Below are 21,464 nucleotides of genomic sequence, written 5' to 3' on the forward strand. Positions count from 1 at the left end.
AGGCTACAGGTCAAAAAAGACGATTTGTGTCTCATTTGTACTGTTTGTGTGGATGAGGGCCTCCGGAGGCCCTAAATTCATGTATCATGTGGGTGGATTCTTCAGTAAAGTGTGCCCTGCCCATATATGAAACAAGATCTCCTTAAGTAGCTAAGGACTTCACTCAGTAGCTAAGATCATTCCCTAGTTTAGCTTGATGAAGCTACTTTGTTAAAGAAAAAAATATCCAATGACGCATGTTAAAAATGGTAAGGCAGACTTGATTCAGGACCCTCATTATAGGTATAGGGACCACTGCAGTGGGATGTCACAGTGGGGAGAGATTGGGTTCAACTCCAAATACAGCTTGGGCAAGGAGGAATTTATAACAAAGGAGCAGGGATGGAAAACAACTAAGAGGAAACACCAAGGAAACGGGGGTTCTGGCTAAACTGACCTATCAGGCCAGAGTGATCAGACATCACCTAGGGGATGCTGGAAGATGTGGAGCCAGGTAGGATATTGAGGGTGTGGGGTTCTAGTTAAATTGACTTAGCAGGATTCTTGCTAAAACTGTGTTTTCCAAAGAAGTACACAGATAGGCCTAGAAAAATATTCAGGAGGCTGACTAAAGTTTGGTCAAGCAAAGAACCATTGTCAGCTTCTGCATCAAACGTTCCATGACCCAGACTGCAACTTCAGACTTGACATCATTTTTATCGTACACTATTTAAAATTACAATTCCTACAGTAACTAAATAACTCATAGCACCTCTCTTCCTTATTAAGCAGTTTTCACAGTATTGAGGCTTAAGTCTGTTCCTACGTATTTGGAGAAGTATCTTAACATCCTCTAGTTGTGAGTTTATGAATTAAAAAATCACGTTGCTGAAAACCCTATGTTCTTTGCCTTCAGGCTCATCTTGTCCTTTGACTTTAGCCCATTCCACTGAAAGCTCTTACTTAAGACATGCTGACTCCCAAGAGTTCCTATTTTTCTAAACTGCAGGAATAAATCAGATTTTCAAAACTGAATTCAGATTTGGTGGAAAATTGTTCAATAAAATGTCGATAGGTCTGTTGTTTTTAGTGGGGTACAAACAGTGGGGACAGAAAGCTGGGAGAAGGGTGGGTGAGGGGCTGAGATGGGTATTCAGGTGCTTCTGCGCTCTAACTCTGGTTTGACAACATTTTACGGCAGGAATTCTTAACACACTGTCCTCTCCCACCCCCGACACACAACTGAAAAATGTCCACTCTTAAGATTAACACATTCCCAATCAGCACACCTAGGTTAGGAGCAATTCCCAGAGCTCTACTTACAAGCCCTCCCTCTCTCCTACTGAAGAAAACCTCGTTAAGTAGAAAGAGCAAACGAAGAATGCTAAATGAGGCCTGCAACTGATGGCCTGGTGCTTCCTGACACTCACAGGATTCTTTAGCTCTTGAACTTGTTACCAAAGGAGGGCAGTTTCCTTCCCCATCATTAATGACCATATGCCCATTTCTATAAACTTGCTACTTGGGGAACTATAATCAAGAATGAGTCAACGGAGAAAAATTAAGGAGATTTATTTTCCGTAAAACCACACAACTAATTTGAATAAGGCACTTTCTTCAACATCTATAAGAAACAAATGCAAACACAATCATGGTTACATAAGGAAGAAGGGGGATGCCAAGAATTTTGACATTAATACTGGCAAAGCCCGTTTCTTTTTGTTAGGTTAAAAAAAAAAAGCAAATTGCAGTTGTTTGAAAGTTAATGTGCCGTTTCTTTTATGACAGGGATGGCAAACAGATTTAAATCTCCTGTAATCCGCTCAACCAGAAGCAGCTGCCTGGAGCTTTGGGCTGAGAAGGCTGAGGCTAGTGCGGGCACAGGGAGAAGGAAGGCTGGAACTGCCGCGGGCCTTCACATCTTCTTGCCAGCTCTACCCTACCTACTGAGCCCACTGCTTCCCAAGTCCAAAAATATTCTTTTTGGTTCAGGTAACTGCTCTTAGCCAAGGGCAAAGTTAGTTTATGAAGCCTCAATGAGGAAAAGTGGGAGATCATTTCCCAGTATAGGAACCAATCTATGGATTTTTAAAGACATCAAAACAAGCTGAAGTAAACACAGCATATAATCCTGGAAGGAAAGGCATTGAAAACTGAATTATTTATATCTTTACCAATTATTTACAGATTAGGGGATACTGGTTGTGTTCTCAGGCCCTTTGGATAAGGCTAGTGCTCTTAACTAGTTTGTATATTTTTAAAAACAGATCGAGAAGCACTGCCATATACAGAACTGATAGGGCCGTGTATTAGTTGGAAGTGAGTTTCAGTAGCCCAGTCTCAGTCTGAATGAGGCAAATTTAGGCCCACATCATCAGCTACTTTACAACCTAATACCTAAAACTTAACATAATAGGAATAAGGCATATTTTAAAGTCATCTGGAAAAACTGTTTTACACAGATATCTTTAGTTCTCTCTAGAATTGGTAACACCTTCTTTGCAAATATATTATTCATAGCAAGTATTTCTCACGTGACTCATAAGCCTCAGTATTTCATAATCTCATAGATACCCTTAGAAATATTTTAGAATAATCATTTCATCATATTTCTATGGATTATGATAGTGATTCATAATCATTAATATTCACAATACATATATAAAGACAAACATCAACATTCCCATTGAACAAGTGATAGTGTTAAAGGTACTTTAATTTTTGAAAAAAACAAAAACAAGAGAAAACAGAACCACTAACTTTTCAACAAATTTCAAAATGAAATATATTATGCTCAGATTGGTGGACAAAATATTAAAGATTAATATTTAACCATACATTCAACATGAAAAGCAGACTAAAACTGCTTTTATAAAATGACATATTGAGGGCTTTACAAAGATGTCTTGGTTTATTTTTATAATTGTTAGATTTTATTTTCAGATGATAAAAGAAAAAAGGTATCATGTTCCTATTTGAAAGTACTTCTCTACAAATAAACTGTGTATGGATATAAGCTTTATTCCCAATAAATGATAATCAGCTATAATGATTATATCTTCTGCTTAACATTACTTTTTGAAGTACTAGACACCTGACTATGCTGCATAGAAACTGGTCAGATGTATGCAAATATAGTCCCAGAGAAGATCATCTTGCTGAATTAGTATCACTTTTACATGCTGAATTTGTTATATTTTATCATCAATGCTCCTTATGTTTCCTGTATAAAACAAACAAAAACTGTGAAAGGGTCAAAACCACCTCAGCTGCTAACACTGTTCAACTGTGTCATTACCTGGAGGATGGTGGGTCACAGGCCTGCTGAACCTTACCACATAAGCTTGGCAGCTTTCAAATGAAATATATTTAAATTACTTTATTGATTTAAAAATTAGAAGTAGAAACAACAGCATTGCTTGGGAGCTAACTGGGAAACCTAAAATTTACCCCACAGGGGAAAAAACTCAAGTCGAGAGACAGTTTATAATTCTACCAGTTGGTTCTAGAACTCTGGTATCACTCAAGAAGTGATTTATATTAATATATAACATAATTAGAGTTGTTCTATGATAATAATTAAATGGTGATGTTTGGGTATCATATATCGTATCAAATGCCCACAAGTCATTGTTCTAAGTCAAACAAGCAAACTATCTATTATAGTAATGAAAGATGAACTACTAGACACACAAAAGAAAATTTAGAAACTTGAAAAATGTAAAAAAAATAGGTACAATTGAATAGAAATTAACCTAAGGGTACATTAGATAATAGATTTTATTTGTACATTTAAAAAATATAAAGTTTTATGCTTTAAGAATAATCATTTTATTCATGAGGACACAGAGCTAATATACTGCTTCTTTTAAAAATGATTTTTGAAATAGTGGACAGAAAACTGACAACAGTTTCAGTTGATTGCACTTATACATGGAAGGAGACATGTTTTTTTAACAAAGGCTGAACAGTAAAAAAAAAATTGTGACATTTGGAAATATTTTCTAAATTATACTGAAAGGAAATGATGAAAAACCATATTCAACTGAATGACGAAACCATCTTTGTCTCAGCTGTGATCTGAGTCACTGACAGATTAGATGTGCACACTTCATACTGGTTCTTTATAAATCTGAGGTAGCACAGGTCAGCAGGCACCAGTTCTACAAGGCACCAATGGTTTTGTGTGATGTAATGCATCTGAGATCCAGAAATATCAAAAAATATTGAATATGGCATATAGATTTTTCTTCAGTTTCCACTGATTTTAAATTGGATTGATATTATATTCACTATGCTTTAACTTTTTGTTCAGGAAGGTCTCTCCTCAAATCTAGCGGAAGAGTCCTTCACAAAGTCCCAAATGAAAACAGTTCCTTTAGGTATGGCCTTACGTTCAATTGAGCACAATGTCAGGTCTTGGTTAGAACATATCTGTTTTTCCTGTGACAAACACTTTCAAATAGATTCTTCCCCCCATGTCTTTATGCTCTCTGTTTAGGCATCAACAAAGACCCCTATATCTTCTTACTGTTTCCGAAAATCCTTCCATAATTTAGTCACATGACTTCAGAGGCCAAAACCTAACTGAAATATTCCAGGTTCATGGTGATAGTTCCTAGGTATGCCATGTAATGGGACAAATCCTTCATTAGGTCAAGATCATTTTACTAAAGTTCTGCCTTCGGGGTTGAGATGCAAATCAACAATCACTGTCTCCATAAACATCTTTCTCAAGCTTTCTTACAATCACAGAACATGGTCCAACAATTAATACTAGCTGTTAAAACCTCTTAGAATCTATCTACCATTTCCACTTCCTCTCACTAAGTATAGCATCTCTTGCATTTTTCTAATTGTTAACCTAATCATACTTCTAACTAGCTGGCCAAGAAATGAACTGCATTAGATAAACGTTCCATCACTGTATAATAAGTAAACAGTATGGTAAAGTTATGCTAATGTACCTATATAAAAATCTATGATTCAACTGGTTATTAAAATCTGTTCTGCTTAAAGCACTCAAACTCTCATTGTAGACAATTATAAAATTCCATTCAGGGGAGACAGAAATGATAACAGAGATTAACCAAAAGCATAGAAATATGCTAGTAAATACTAGTTTATACATTCTGCTATTCATCTGTAAGTCTTCATTCTTCATAAATAGCATGTCTCTTGATAAACCTGTATTTTATTTTCAACCTACTCATGAGTTTTAATATTTTCATTTTTTTCCTATCTTCCAAGATGCTTTTTCACTTAATCAGTGATTTTCAAACTTCATTATTAGTGGAACTCTTTATTCCAATTAAATCCAATTAAATCTTACGGGGGGAGCCCAATATATAAAATGGGAAAAAGAAGAACTTCTTTGATACAAAGGGGAGGGGTGCCAGTAGACAGCCTGAAAACCACTGCTGTAAATCATTCAAGAAAATTGAAGCGAAGACACAGCCAATTGGAATTTCTTCATTTGCAGTGATTATAAACAATTCCTCCATTGTTTTCAATTTTTAAGAACACTTCTTGAGCACAGCTGCTTTTCCCTCAGAGCTCATTAACGGAACAAAAACACAGTGCCTTACATATAGTATTTAGGTAAATAAGTATTTGAATTCTTATTTCCTTTTTCATACTATTCAAAAGTGCAAAAAAGCATAAGATGTAATCCCACAACTAGGTTATTAAAATGAATTTTAAAAATATTTAACATGTGATAGAAATTTTTTTTTAATTTTCAGTTTTATAATTGTAATTGCTTTAATCTGAGTCCAAATACTATCCAAAAGGCTCCTTAGAGCTCAAGAAAACAAAAATCACTCTGTAGTTACTGAGAAGATTATCTTCCCATGTAATGATTCTGTTGCTCTACTTTTGGATTGAAGAACATTCCTCAGTTATATATACCTGATTTGCTTGAAAGGCAAGGAAAAAAAGTCAGGTCAACTTTTAGCTTTGTCAAGCTTAGATTAGAAAGATTTTACAAAAAGTAAAAAATGAAAATTTCTTTTCTCAAATAAGCTCATTTGTGCTTTCCAGGCTATTTCCTCACATTCGTCAACCTCCTTCCATATAAATGGAAGGCTTTTAAACTGACTTTTTAATAAACCCATGCTGAACATAACCAACTCTGTGCTTAGCTTATAGAAAGCAGCCCTGTTCTTCTATGCTCCTCACTGGCTGGACAGGCAGCACCAGGTGGGAAATACGGCTCCACAGTCCACTCAGTTTGTCTGAATCCATGTGGCGGAAGGAGCTGGGAGTGTTAGAGTTGGTAAACCTCGCCCAAAGTAAATCTCGCACTTTCTCTTCAGTTTCCCTTGGGCTGACACTTGCTTCTAATGTTTCCTCCTCCAGTAGGATGGTCAGGACCAGGGCCACATCTTTAAAGGCAGCGTTCTCATGGTCACAATACTTGTAGAAGATCAAGGTGGAGCCTGCAGGAAGGGATTCAAAGCGGTGGACCACAGCAGCCTTCTGGCCCTTCTCAAATCCAGAGCTCAGCTTCTTGTCAACTGACTCCTTGACCTTATCACTGTCCTGAAAGGTTTTTCCAGCTCCATCAATCTGAATGGCAGAGACTTTCTGGGCAGATGTGTAGGCATCCGCAACGTGGTGGCTGAGGCACTTCAGGGTCTCTCTTCCCTCTTGAGCTGCTGTAAATATGATGGTGGCTGGCTCAGTGGGGTGTGAGGCATTGAGGTGCTTCTGGAGAAACTTACGTCCTCTCTGCCACAGAAAGGAACTCTGGCCTGGAAATTTATCCTTCAAATGGCTGAAATGAACCAAGAAGGCCTCCAAAGCTGGATTTTTGGGCACTTGCTGGGCCGGACAGGAATAATAGCTACTAACAGAACTTAGCAAAACAAGAATCAGAACCAGGAAGCCAAGAAAGATGGAGCCTATCAGAGAAACAGAAAATAAAAGACAAAATTAGAATGTGAGTCAGAAGTAAAGCCTGTGGTAAACTGAAAAAAGGCAGATACGCTGTCAGATTTTACTGGCCTGTGGTGCGTTTCTTTTGCCTAAGTCCTTTAAACTTTCAGCTGTTGAAATCTACTGGAAATACTTTTTCTTTAATTTCTTAAGAAGAAATTTGAAGGTAACAACATCTTTGTTAAAAGGTAAAATCTAAGTTTATATGTTTTTTGCTATAGCTACTGATGTGATTTAGAAATGAACTATCAGTATATTCTTCTACCATCTCAAAAGTACCTACTACCTACCTGTAGATAGGCCATTTTTTCCTAAACAGTCAAAATGTAAAAATGCCATTTGAGAAGTTAATACTTTCTTTTTCATTGAAAAGACAGCTTTAACAGGGAACTATATTCTTTTTTTTTTTTTTTGCGGTACGCGGGCCTCTCACTGTTGTGGACTCTCCCGTTGCGGAGCACAGGCTCCGGACGCGCAGGCTCAGCAGCCATGGCTCACGGGCCCAGCCGCCCTGTGGCATGTGGGATCTTCCAGGATCTTCCCGGACCGGGGCACGAACCCGTGTCCCCTGCATGGGCAGGCGGACTCTTAACCACTGCGCCACCAGGGAAGCCCTATTCATATATCTTATAATAGCCTATAATGGAAAATAATCTGAAAAAAATATACATATATAACTGAATCACTTTGCTGTCCACCTGAAACTAACACAATACTGTAATCAACTTTACTTCAATTAAAAAAAGAACAGTTTTAGTTTCTTGTTTATGAAAAGCCCTTCCTCAGGTGGGAATTCCCATTTTGTTAAGGATGGCAAAATATTGGCTGCCACCCCTAAGGGAAAAATCCCCAGAACTCTATTGCTCTATTCTAATATTACTATCAAACATTAAAAAAAATATTAAAACAATGTTAAAACTACTTAAATCTGCTAGTTTTCTAGGTACTTCTCTGAGAATTTCTGAATGTGAATCACTACAGTAAGACTAGTTTTGTTCTTACCATAGCTCCGAAAATCCTTTTTATTAATCTTCCTTATGGTATCCTGTACATTCTCCTTGTTTCCTTCCAATTTTTGTGTTTCTTGTTGATGTCTCTCAACCTCTGGGGAAAAAAAAAAAAAAAGGAACATTATTTTTAGACAGTACACTAATGAGAGTGTGTATACCTTTATACCTCTTACCGAAGCAAAGAATTACCTGACAGGATTTCCATACTTTATAAAATTTTGTTTTACACAAAGCTAACTTCCTGTCTTTTCCTTACGGCTCACCATTACCTTTGTTCTACTTAGAATAAAATGAAATGCTGTGAAATTCACTTCAGGATAGTGTTGCTACACCCACAATCCTTCACTGGCTCTTACATCAAGGACAAAGAAACAAGCATCCTAATATTGCAGCCAAACGTATCTAACATGTGATTTAAGAAGGGATTTAAGAAATAATGTACACAAGACTCAACATCACAGGGCAATGATGCTCTAATTCCAGTGTTCACATCTCAAAAGGCTCCTGAAGACCCCCTAATATACAAATAACAGAGACATTAAGTTTAGAGACAGGAGAGATTACTGTACAGTAATAGCTTACCTTTGCAAAATAGCTTACAAAAGCAAGCTTGAAACTTAGTGAACGAGGTATACAAAGCAAGGAATACAAGGTTAAGAAAAGTTATGAACTATATAAAAATGTAGGTGTGGGGTGAGACACCAATCATAAAATGTGTGGGTGAAAAGGAGGGCGGTATTTTGTAGACTCTGAGCTAAGTCACTCTAGAGTCTAGATGTGTGCTTGACCCCAGCCAAGTACCTCATATAACAATGAAAGCTGACTACTGCCCATAACCCTTACTGGAGAAATAACTCAAATAACATACTCTATTAACATAAAGAAGTAGAGTCATCCTCACCTATAAACGATAGTTCATTTAGTTATATCACACCAAAACACGGGTTTTTAAAATATCATGTCACAGAATTTAAGGACTGAAAGGATCTTTAATGATCACCTACTGTAGCCCCCTACTTCACCTATTGTGACAAAAGGTCCAGGGATGTTAAGGGCTTTGCCCAAGGTCACATAAAGAGACATGGCCAAGCTGAGATTAGAATGAGGTTCCTCATTTCCTAGATTAGCTCATTCCATTATATTATGTTGCTTCCCACACATAAACTGCATTTTTAAAACAGTATTTTCTTCCTCTACTCAGTGACCCTGCATACCGGTGAAATTCTGATGGCAGATAATGGTCCATACAAATCATATCCATTCATTCACTTAACAAATATTCATAAAGTCACTTCTCTGTGCCAAGTGCCACAGAAACACAATAAATGAGAGAGACATAGCCCTTGCCTTCCCTGAAGTTACAGACTATTCTAATATTAACTAATGAAACATATATTTGAGATCAGACATTGACTTATGGTGAAACATGGAATTGTAGCCCTTAGTCAAGTCCCTGATGAACAGAATGTCTTATATTTCTTTGCTCTGGCAAATAGGCATTTCAGACTGAGCTTTCAGAGTACTTATAAAATACAAATCCACACAGTCCAAATCCATAAAATCACAGAAGGTAAAAAAAGCTGGAAGAGACCAGCTGGATAGCATCTTGTCCTACTTCTTCAGTCTGCAAATAGGAAACTGAAGTACCAGGAAGTTGAGAGATTTGCCTAAGTTCACCCAAGTTAGGAAGTGGTAGGGCCACAACTAGAATCCTCATCTCTTGAGTTCCCGTGTAAAGACCTTGCACATTCCAACTATTATCTTTGTAAGGAATGATACGATGCTGTTCTCCTTAATATACAAGTGGGGAAAATCAGGTATAGAAAAATTAATCTGCTTAAAGTCCTATAAAACTGAAAGATGACCGAGTTAAGGGTCCTATACCACTGATGTTGGTTTTTAAATATACCTATCTCTTGATTTATGTAGCATTTAGTTTCCCTCAAAGTAAAAGATTTTAAAAAGTGAAAGTGAAGATATGCTCATTAGAAATAAAGAAAAAGCCAGAGGTAAATTTTTTAAAAGTCATGCCTTTAAAAAAAATCATACTGGATTAATACAGACAGCAAATAAATAAAAACCGTTAAAAAACGCAGCTTATGTGTGGGAAGCAACTTAATGTAGTGGAATGAGCTAGTTTAGGATATGAGAAACCTCATTCTAATCTCAAGTCAGTTATATCTCTTTATGTGACTTTGGGCAAGGTGCAAAGGCCTTAATCCTATGAAGGAAAGAGAAGTTCTCTGAAAAGAACAGTACAAAACAGGACAAGCTCAGGGGTTCTCTCACCTGGTGCCGGCAGTCGCTTCCTCAGTGTGTCCTGGCTCTCCAGCCCTGCACTAGAATGCCCAGGACTCTGGGTATCCTGAGGGTCAAGGACAGGTGGCTCCTGCAAAGCTCCGGGTCTGTCGCTCACATGCTCAGGGAGGGCTGCAGAGCTGCTCACTAAGTGTGCGTCTGTTCTTCCCACCTTGTCACTTGGAGAACAGTTGGGTTCTGGATCCAAGAGGTCTTCACCCAGACTTTCTGAAGGGAGCGGATGCCCTTGTTCTCCACCCTGGAAACTCTGGCTGTTCTCACCTTCTGTATCCTTTGGATATTTCCTATCATCTGTTTCATCTGGACTTTCTGATTGATCATCTGTATCTGTACTTCCTGGACCAACTGATGCTACCTCTTGGTGGTCTTTGTTAAGACCAGAGGCAGGGTTTGGGGTCTGAGCTTCTTCAGTGGGACTTGCTGTCACTGTAGTCTCCTGTGCCTGACAATTTATTGATGGATCATTTTCCAAATCCTTTTGAGGGTCTATTGAGATAAAAATTTGTAATTTTTATTTTAAAAATTTCCCTATATTTTTGTATTTTAACAAGGTCCCTGATTAATAAAAATATTTATATAGATTTTTATGGCTTATGAGGCACTCTTCCTAAACATTACTTCTCTTGATTTTCACTAAAGGTGACTGATTAAGCAAATTCACTATCATGTTAATCTAACAAATAATATGAATGTAAAACTATTTTGAATGACAAACCAATTTTTGGTAGTATTAAATACATCCTCTTCCCTAATGAAATAACAGACCTAGGCAATAATCATCAACAGCAACTAAAACCATTATGCAAAAGGATAATGAGGAATTTTATGAACGAGATGAGTGAGACTGACAACTGCTGAACCCACTGATCAATCTTAACACCACAAAAAGAAGGAAAACCAGACATTACTATAACCTCCCGAATTCAATGCAATAGGAAGTACACCATACCACTTATGAAGTATTCTTGCCAAACTGAATCTGAATCTGATCAAGCTTCTAGAGCTAACTACCAGTTTCCAAGAAACACAGGGATAGAGGGATACATTAAATTATGCCTCAGGAATGTAATCAGCAAAACCCATAATGAGGGAAATTCTAAGGGACAAAAGACTTTGTTTATTTAATAACAGCAGGAAATAAAAATAAATGGCAAGAAAAAAAAAGGAGTAACCTATTGATTAAGAGGTACTTGAATACATCAACAGTGTGTGGACCACACTGTTTAGATTCACTGTCCTGAAAACCAGTTGTTAAAGAAATATTTATGATATAATCAGAAAACTTTGAACACCAGATATTTGATGAGACTCAGGAATTATTGTTCATCTTCTATTTATGATAAAGGTATTGTGATAGTGTTTTAACAAAGAAATCCTTATCATTTAGAGATAAGTTTCAAGTATTTATGGCTAAAATTATGTGACACCTAGAATTTGCTTCAACTCAATGATATGGGGGTAAGGAGAAGTAAGGGAGTATAAATGAAACCACATTAGCCATATGTTGACAGCAGATGAAGCTGTTTGATGGGTACATGAGATTCATTTCCTCTCTCTACTTTTATATATGTTTGAAATTTTCCATAATAAAGCTTAAAAAAAAAAAGAGCAACCAAAAAGATGTATCAATCAAATGCAGTATGTGGCCCAAATGTAAAGAAAAAAGAATTTAAAAACCCAACAGTGAAGAAAAAAAAATTATGAGACAATGGGGGAAATGCGAATACTGGCTGTATATATGATGACAGCATGGAATAACTATTAATTTATTTTTTAGGTGTGCTAATGCTATTTTGGTTCTTTTTTTTATTTTTTAAATCTATCTTTAAGAGATGTAAACTAAAGTATTGACAAATAAAATGATATAATGTCTTGGGTTTGCATTTAACTATTCCAAGGCAGGCAGCAAGAGTACTATTAGGTAGGTAAAAGTTGAAGTTAGATTTTGAGTACATGGGACTTCATTATACTGTTCTACTTTCATATATTTAAAAATATCCTTAATAAAATATTTAAATATACCCTTCTCTTCTGAAAAACCTACTTCATATTTTGCCTATTTTATATCATATATATATATAGACACATACACGTAAGTAGGATGAAGAATTTAAATTTCATCTTTCCTTATAACTGAAAGATCCCCCTCTAAATATATAGCATATAGCTTACCTGATTTTTAAAAATGTAACTCTAAAGATCTGTCTACCATCTTTTTTTAAGATGCATTGTAATTTTTCCAATACTATAGGTTCCTACTATGGGAGTCTCTAAAATATAACTCTTTTTCATAATTAGGGTCTGGTATTATGGTAAAATTCAGTAAATATCAAAGAATAGGAATCATAACAAATTAAGCAATTAAGTTAATTTCTTTTTTACTTCCAAACTTCAGTTTTAGTCACCAGAGACTTTTTCTCTAGCACAGCCCTAGTTTCCTACAGCACAAACCTAGTGTTGTACAAACTAGTCTTACCCTCTGGAGGATCCCTAAGTCCTCTGTCGGTCATGTTTGTGTTTTATCTCTTCAGAATTTGGGATACTTTTTGTTAGTGTCTGGTTTTCCTTGTGCAGATGTCTTGTTTTCTTCTTGTCCCAAGTCCCAACAGGCTCATGCTTCCCGTGGACCCAGGAAACAAGGTATATATACAGTGACTAAAATAAAATGAAAAAAATTAAATGACTTTTTTATTCATACATGGGAGAAATGCCAATTTCAGCTTTATTTACTAAATCTGTTTAGTTTGAGTAATATTTCCTCTCTGAAACTTTTCTAGTGAAGAGAAAGTGTTTTCTGTCTTTCATGAGGATCATATTCCAAATCCTAGACTACACACTGAAGAAAAGCTTCAGATTATTAACCTTGTATAGATGCCATAGCCTTCTAATACATTCCAATGTGTCTGGAAGGATGTAAAAAGTAAGACCAAGTGACCAGAATCTTGAAGAGAACATCTTTGAAACTGAAATGAAAAGTAATTCTAAGAGTAAAAATTGAAATGAAAAGTAATTCTACGAGTAAAAATTTAAGTCACTGTTGAGTTAATCACTGCAGATTTCCTTTATGTCTTCAATTTCTGTCCCATATAAATTTCTCAGAGTTTGCCTATCAGAAGCTTTCACTTATCATTAACAAGTAACAATGCACACGGGCTACCTAGAAACTAAGATGGCTGTCTTGGTGTTAGGAAGAGGAAATACACATTTTGTGTTTAGTCACTGCCTTCTTAGTGGTTTTCACACAGTATTCTTTTGTAAAATATGGAGACAGGTATCTCTTTATACAATGCCCTTCTATACAGTGCTCAAAGAAGACTAAATATAAATGATTATGATCTTAAGACATTGTGTTTACTCTATAGTCTTTAATTAAATGTTTCTGTAAGAAAAAACAAAAAAAAATGATTATGAGCTGTATATAAAAGGAATAAAAATCAGAGGCAATTTATAAGCAATAAAAACTTAATCATGTCATTTTATAGTTAAATCTTATTTTTTGTCAAAAACCATACCACTCAAAGTTACTTAACCTTCACTATCTATAAAAATGATTAAGGATTGCTATGATGACTAAATATAAAAATATGTGTGAAAGAGCTTTGTAAAGTGCTACATTTTTTGGATAGCCTAGTTGAGAAGTTAGTCAACTAGCCTTTTTTGTGTCCTTCTCACAACACTCTTTTATAAAATCTAATTTTACAAGTTAAAAAATTTAATCCCAAATGCCTAGCACAGATCTTAGTATACAGCAAGAACCCCATATTTTAATTTAAAAGAATATGAATAAGTGAATGAATGCTTGAATGTACGAATAGAGTGGTGTCAACTATAAACTGAATGTGAAGGGAGGGGTTAAAAACAGGCCTCCTTTCTGCTGGTGTGAACACTTAGAAACAAGTCTCAGATTTGGAGGGTTCCTTGTCACCCTTTTATCTGCTTCAGACTCCTGGGACTAGGCTTATACATCTCCTTTTCATTACCATCATATGTTGCAATGAGGGTTACCTCCTATCCTATTTTGTGATAGAAAATAAAAAGTCCCCAATCCTTTAAAAATAAAGTCCGGTTACAAAAATTTTAGAAAGCGAAGATGCTATTCACAATAACTGTAAGGTACCTCATGATAAAAACTAGAAGGTACCTAGTAATAAATCTAACAACACATATGCAAGAATTTTAGAGTAGGGTGAAGTTTATGGTATGTAAATTATACCTCAATAAACTTTTAAGAAAAGAACTTTTAGGGAGAAAAGTATAAAACTTTACTGAAGGACATAAAAAGGACCTAAATAGAGAAATACATATAGACAGTAAGACTCAAAGCCATTTAATGCCACTTCTTTCCAAATTAATCTATAAATTCATTGCAATTTGAAACAAAATCTTGAGACAATTTTTTTATTGTTATATGTTTCTTATGGAATGAACAAGTTGACCCTAAAATTCACAAAGAGCAGTAAAGGATTGAGAAGAGTCAAGATAATTCTGAAGAAAGAAAAAAGAATTTTGAAGAAGGGGGGATATTTTTACCAGATATATCAAGACGTTAAAAACAATAGGGCATTGGTGTAAGAAGAGACAGATTACACAGAATAGAGAGACAAGAAATATATGCATACATAAATAAAGGAAATTGAGTGACAAAAGAAAAAGAATGGATCAGTGAATAAATAGTTTTGGGACAAATGACTTTTCAAATGGGAAAAAAATTAGATTTCTACCTCCACAAAAATCAATTGCAGATAAGAGACCTAAATGTAAAGAGCAAAACTTTGAAATTTTTGGATGAAAGCATGGAATACCTTTATAATCTCAAGGTTTTCTTGATCAAGATATAAAATATACAAACCATAAGGGGAACTTGGACAAATGTGATGACGTTAAAAATGTTAATCTCTAGACAAATCATCAAAATCATGGTTAAAAAATTCACTGACTATAAAGATATCAGCGACACATATAATCATTAAGAGATTAATATCTAGAATACATAAAGACTGCTGCAAATCAGTAAGAGACAAATAATGCTATTTTAAAAGCAGTGGGCAAAAGAGATGAACAAGCAGTTAAATAAAGAGGACATCTAAAAGTCTACTGAATTGGTAAGAAACTTAGTCAAGGAAATGCAAAATGAATTAATGATGAGATACCATTTCACAACCACCAGATTGGCAAAAATTTTTAAATCAGGCAATACCAAGTGTTGGTGAGGATTTGGAGATACAGAGATCTTTACTGGCAATGAAGTAAACTGTTATAGCTTTGGAGAGCAATATGGCAATACCTAGTTAAGACACACACACATTCTATAAATCGGCAATTCTTTTAGACATATACCTTAGAGAAACTTTTCCTCAAGTGCCCAATGATGTTTGTAGCAGCATTGTTTAAAATGAGGAAAAATGAGAAAATCTTAAATGTCCATAAATAAGGAAGTGGAATTTTAAAATTGTAGTATATTCTTTTTTTTGTGTGTGGTACGCGGGCCTCTCACTGTTGTGACCTCTCCCGTTGCAGAGCACAGGCTCTGGATGCGCAGGCTCAGCGGCCATGGCTCACAGGCCCAGCCGCTCCGCGGCATGTGGGATCTTCCCAGACCGGGGCACGAACCTGTGTCCCCTGCATCGGCAGGTGGACTCTCAACCACTGCGCCACCAGGGAAGCCCATTGTAGTATATTCTTAAAACATAATATTGTATATAAATTAATGAGTTAGATATCAAAAATTTATAAAGGTACAATATTAAAGCATTTATATAAAATTTAATAAACACAATAATATATAGAGTGATTCAAAAATAATTGAACAAGTAACTATATGCTAATAAAATGGACAACCTGGAAAAAATGGACAATTTCTTAGAAATGCACAACCTTCCGAGACTGAACCAGAAAGAAATAGAAAATATGAACAGACCAATCACAAGCACTGAAATTGAAACTGTGATTAAAAATCTTCTAACAAACAAAAGCCCAGGACCAGATGGCTTCATAGGAGAATTCTATCAAACATTTAGAGAAGAGCTAACAATCTATCCGTCTCAAACTCTTCCAAAATATAGCAGAGGGAGGAACACTCCCAAACTCATTCTATGAGGCCACCATCAGATACCAAAACCAGACAAAGATGTCACAAAGAAAGAAAACTACAGGCCGATATCACTGATGAACATAGATGCAAAAATCCTCAACAAAATACTAGCAAACAGAATCCAACAGCACATTAAAAGGATCATACACCATGATCAGGTGGGGTTTATCCCAGGAATGCAAGGATTCTTCAATATACACAAATCAATCAATGTGATACACCATGTTAACAAATTGAAGGAGAAAAACAACATGATCATCTCAATCGATGCAGAGAAAGCTTTCAACAAAATTCAACACCCATTTATGATAAAATCCCTCCAGAAAGTAGGCATAGAGAGAACTTTCCTCAACATAATAAAGGCCATATATGATACAAACCCACAGCCAACATCGTCCTCAATGGTGAAAAACTGAAACCATTTCCACTAAGATCAGGAACAAGACAAGGTTGCCCACTCTCACCACTCTTATTCAACATAGTTTTGGAAGTTTTAGCCACAGCAATCAGAGAATAAAAAGAAATAAAAGGAATCCAAATTGGAAAAGAAGTAAAACTGTCACTGTTTGCAGATGACATACTATACATAGAGAATCCTAAAGATGCTACCAGAAAACTACTAGAGCTAATCAATGAATTTGGTAAAGTAGCAGGATACAAAATACACAGAAAGCTCTGGCATTCCTATATACTAATGATGAAAAATCTGAAAGTGAAATCAAGAAAACACTCCCATTTACCACTGCAACAAAAAGAATAAAATATCTAGGAATATACCTACCCAAGGAGACAGAAGACCTGTATGCAGAAACTTATAAGACACTGATGAAAGAAATTAAAGATGATACAAACAGATGGAGAGATATACCATGTTCTTGGATTGGAAGAATCAACATTGTGAAAATGACCCTACTAACCAAAGCAATCTACAGATTCAATGCAATCCCTATCAAACTACCACTGGCACTTTTCACAGAACTAGAAGAAAAAATTTCACAATTTGTATGGAAACACAAAGAACCCCGAATAGCCAAAGCAATCTTGAGAACGAAAAACGGAGCTGGAGGAATCAGGCTCCCTGACTTCAGACTATACTACAGAGCTACAGTAATCAAGACAGTATGGTACTGGCACAAAAACGGAAAGATAGATCAATGGAACAGGATAGAAAGCCCAGAGATAAACCCCCACACATATGGTCACCTTATCTTTGATAAAGGAGGCAAGAATATACAGTGGAGAAAAGACAGCCTCTTCAATAAGTGGTGCTGGGAAAACTGGACAGCTACATGTAAAAGAATGAAATTAGAACACTCCCTAACACCATACACAAAACTAAACTCAAAATGGATTAAAGACTTAAATGTAAGGCCAGACACTATCAAACTCTTAGAGGAAAACACAGGCAGAACACTCTATGACATAAATCACACAAGATCCTTTTTGACCCACCTCCTAGAGAAATGGAAATAAAAACAAAAATAAACAAATGGCACCTAATGAAACTTCAAAGCTTTTGCACAGCAAAGGAAACCATAAACAAGACCAAAAGACAACCCTCAGAATGCAAGAAAATATTTGCAAATGAAGCAACTGACAAAGGATTAATTTCCAAAATTTACAAGCAGCTCACGCAGCTCAATATCAAAAAAACAAACAACCCAAATCCAAAAATGGGCAGAAGATCTAAATAGACATTTCTCAATATACAGATTGCCAACAAACACATGAAAGGATGCTCAACATCATTAATCATTAGAGAAATGCAAATCAAAACTACAATGAGATTTCATCTCACACCAGTCAGAATGGCCATCATCAAAACATCTACAAACAATAAATGCTGGAGAGGGTGTGGAGAAAAGGAAACCCTCTTGCCCTGTTGGTGGGAATGTAAGTTGATACAGCCACTATGGAGAACAGTATGGAGGTTCCTTAAACTAAAAATAGAACTACCATATGACACAGCAACCCCACTACTGGGCATATACCCTGAGAAAACCAGAATTCAAAAAGAGTCATGTACCAAAATGTTCATTGCAGCTCTATTTACAATAGCCAGGACATGGAAGCAACCTAAGTGTCCATCAACAGATGAATGGATAAAGAAGATGTGGCACATATATACAATAGAATATTACTCAGCCATAAAAAGAAACAAAATTGAATTATTTGTAGTGAGGTGGATGGACCTAGAGTCTGTCATACAGAGTGAAGTCAGAAAGAGAAAAACAAATACCATATGCTAACACATATATATGGAATCTAAAAAAAAAAAAATGTTCATGAAGAACCTAGGGGCAAGACGGGAATAAACACACAGACCTACTAGAGAATGGACTTGAGGATACAGGGAGAGGGAATGGTAAGCTGGGACGAAGTGAGAGAGTGGCATGGACGTATATACACTACCAAACGTAAAACAGATAGTTAGTGGGAAGCAGCCACATAGCACAGGGAGATCAGCTCAGTACTTTATGACCACCTAGAAGGGTAGGATAGCGAGGGTGGGAGGGAGGGAGATGCAAGAGGGAAGAGATGTGGGGATATATGTATATGTATAACTGATTCACTTTGTTATAAGGCAGAAACTAACACACCATTGTAAAGCCATTATACTGCAATAAAGATGTTAAAACAAATTGAACGAATGAAAAAAAAATGAACCAACTACTGATACATACCATAACATGGATGAATCTAAAAAGTGTGATGAGCGAAAAAAGCCACACACAAGATTATATGCCAAATGATTCCATTTATATGAAGTTCTAGAATTGCCAATGGTCTGCAGTGATGGAAAACAGATCAGAGGTTCCTAGGGGAAGGACTACTGACTGGAAAAGGGCATGAGAAAACCTTCTGGAGTAATGGAAGTGCTTCATATTTTTATTGAGGTAGTGTTTGTCACCAAACTTAAAATCTGTACATTTTATTGCATGTAGAATATCCTCAAAAAACTTTTTTTCAAATAACAACTGAATGCTTTAAAAAACGTATTACTTGGAAACGGGGTTGTGGTCAATAAGCAGTCTGCAAAGAAATCATGAGAGATATTTCAATAATCTTGCAAATGTTCAATATACACCTTTCTTGTCACAAGGCACACATCATTCCTATAGCCCATTTCACTCAGACCCTTTGTAACATCGTTGTACATAGCCAAAACGTAGTCCCTCGAGGCTACAAGGAAGAAGTGGTACAAACACAGAGGTTCTTGACACATCCTCACAAAAAGTCACATGGTGGGGTATCTGGGAGATCTGGAGGCCACTATTCCAGAGGCAGGTCAATCTTTTCAACAGTGTCCAATCAATACCAGGAAATGTATACATTAGGAATCTCTGGACTGTGTAATAGAAGTGAGGCAGAGCCTCATGCTGATGGAAAATAGGCATGTTGGAGACTTTCTGCAGCTGTAGGAAAAACCACTCCATAAGAATGTCCAAAAAAAAATACCTTTGATGGTATCTTTTGCAAAAAGGAACTGATGAAGTGAATCCCTTTCAAGTTCAATTGTGAAATGTTGGTTTTCAGTGCCCCATTTATGGAGGTTATGATTCATTTTTCCACTCAAAGAAAACAGCCTTATCACTGGTAGTTATCTCCACTTCTCTGTGACCCTGAAATCTGCACCAAAACTTATTGTTTTGCTTTAACTGTCTCCATGAGGGCGTGAACCAGGTTAAAGTAGTAAGCCTGCATTCTCCATAACTGGAGAAAATCAACAGATAGTAGGCTGAGGGATGCCTACTATTTCGATATCCTGAGACCTCCCTGAAGAGGGACACAAATTTGCCTCAGTGCCTCTTCTTCTGTTGTGGCTACCCTGTGCTCTGTCTTTAAGATGCACCTTTTCTGCTCCATCTCAATGTACCAGTGGTAATGTTTTGTCAGCCTGGTAGGTGTTCATTGTCTGGTATATGGAATGACCTTTGCACTGCAGTAATACAACTAAGTTTAGCAGACTCCAACACATAAAATTAAATGTTGTAAGGTTATCTCTACAGACTGATGCATAATACATGTTTATATATGAATGTTACTGAGTAATAAAATTTTGAAAGTGTTCAACTATTTTATTGCTCTGTACATTGTTTAAACACATGAACAGAAAGGATATATGCTTGCTTCTATGGAGGAAAGGACAGGAATAGGATGAGAACAAGAATCGGTTTCAACTGTACCTGTAAAGCCTCTAAAAAAAAGAAAAAAAAGGTATATGTGGCAAAATGTTAGCGCATTTTATCTATTTTTTCAAATTGAAGTATAGTTGATTTACAGTTGTGTTAATTTCTGTACAGCAAAGTGATTTGTTATACATATACTTTTTATATTCTTTTCCATTATAGTTTATCACAGGATATTGAATATAGTCCCCTGTATTATACAGTAGGACCTTGTTGTTTATCCATTCTGTATATAATAGTTTGCGTCTGCTAACCCCAAACTTCCACTCCACCCCTCCCTCCACCTTCCCTCCCCCTTGGCAACCACAAGTCTGTTCTCTATGTCTGTGAGTCTTTGTTTCGTACATAAGTTCATTTGTGTCATATTTTAGATTCCACATATAAGTGATATTATATGGTATTTGTCTTTTTTTTTCTGACTTACTTCACTTAGTATGAGAATCTCTAGTTCCATCCATGTTGCTGCAAATGGCATTATTTCATTCTTTTTTATGGCTGAGCAGTATTCTGTTGTATATAGGTACACCTTCTTTATTCATCTGTCAATGGACATTTAGGTTGTTTCCATGTCGTGGCTATTGTGAACAGTGCTGCTATGAACATAGGGGTGCATGTATCTTTTTGTTTTTGCAATGCCATGCACCTTGCAGGATCTTAGTTCCCCGACCAGGGATTGAACCTGGGCCCTCGGCAGTGAAAGCACGGAGTCCTAACCACTGGACCGCCATGGAATTCCCTATCTTTTTGAATTATAGTCTTGTCTGGGTATATGCCCTGGAGTGGGATTGCTGGACCATATGGTAATTCTTTTTCGGTTTTCTGATGAACCTCCATACTGTTTTCCGTAGTGGCTGCACAAACTTACGTTCCCACCAACAATGTAGGAGGGTTCCCTTTTCTTCACACCCTCTCCAGCATTTGTTAAAATTTGTAAAC

At 36.3% G+C, this 21,464-nt stretch overlaps 1 protein-coding gene across 1 annotated transcript in view; it reads right to left on the minus strand.

The window, feature by feature from the left end:
* Positions 1–2,677: 2,677 nt before the first annotated feature.
* The window catches only part of LOC309822795 (torsin-1A-interacting protein 2-like), a 36,928-nt gene continuing 18,141 nt past the window's right edge, over positions 2,678–21,464 (minus strand). The window contains exons 2-5 of the mRNA XM_082654814.1: positions 12,724–12,902; positions 10,218–10,733; positions 7,921–8,022; positions 2,678–6,884 (exon numbers count right to left, since the gene is read on the minus strand). Of these exons, the coding sequence (XP_082510940.1) occupies positions 6,124–6,884; positions 7,921–8,022; positions 10,218–10,733; positions 12,724–12,757 (1,413 nt within the window). The 5' untranslated portion in view covers positions 12,758–12,902 and the 3' untranslated portion in view covers positions 2,678–6,123. The remainder of the gene's footprint in view (positions 6,885–7,920; positions 8,023–10,217; positions 10,734–12,723; positions 12,903–21,464) is intronic.

The sequence above is a fragment of the Grampus griseus genome (assembly GCF_964374135.1).
Source record: "Grampus griseus genome assembly, chromosome: 1".
Taxonomy (NCBI): Eukaryota; Metazoa; Chordata; class Mammalia; order Artiodactyla; family Delphinidae; genus Grampus; species Grampus griseus.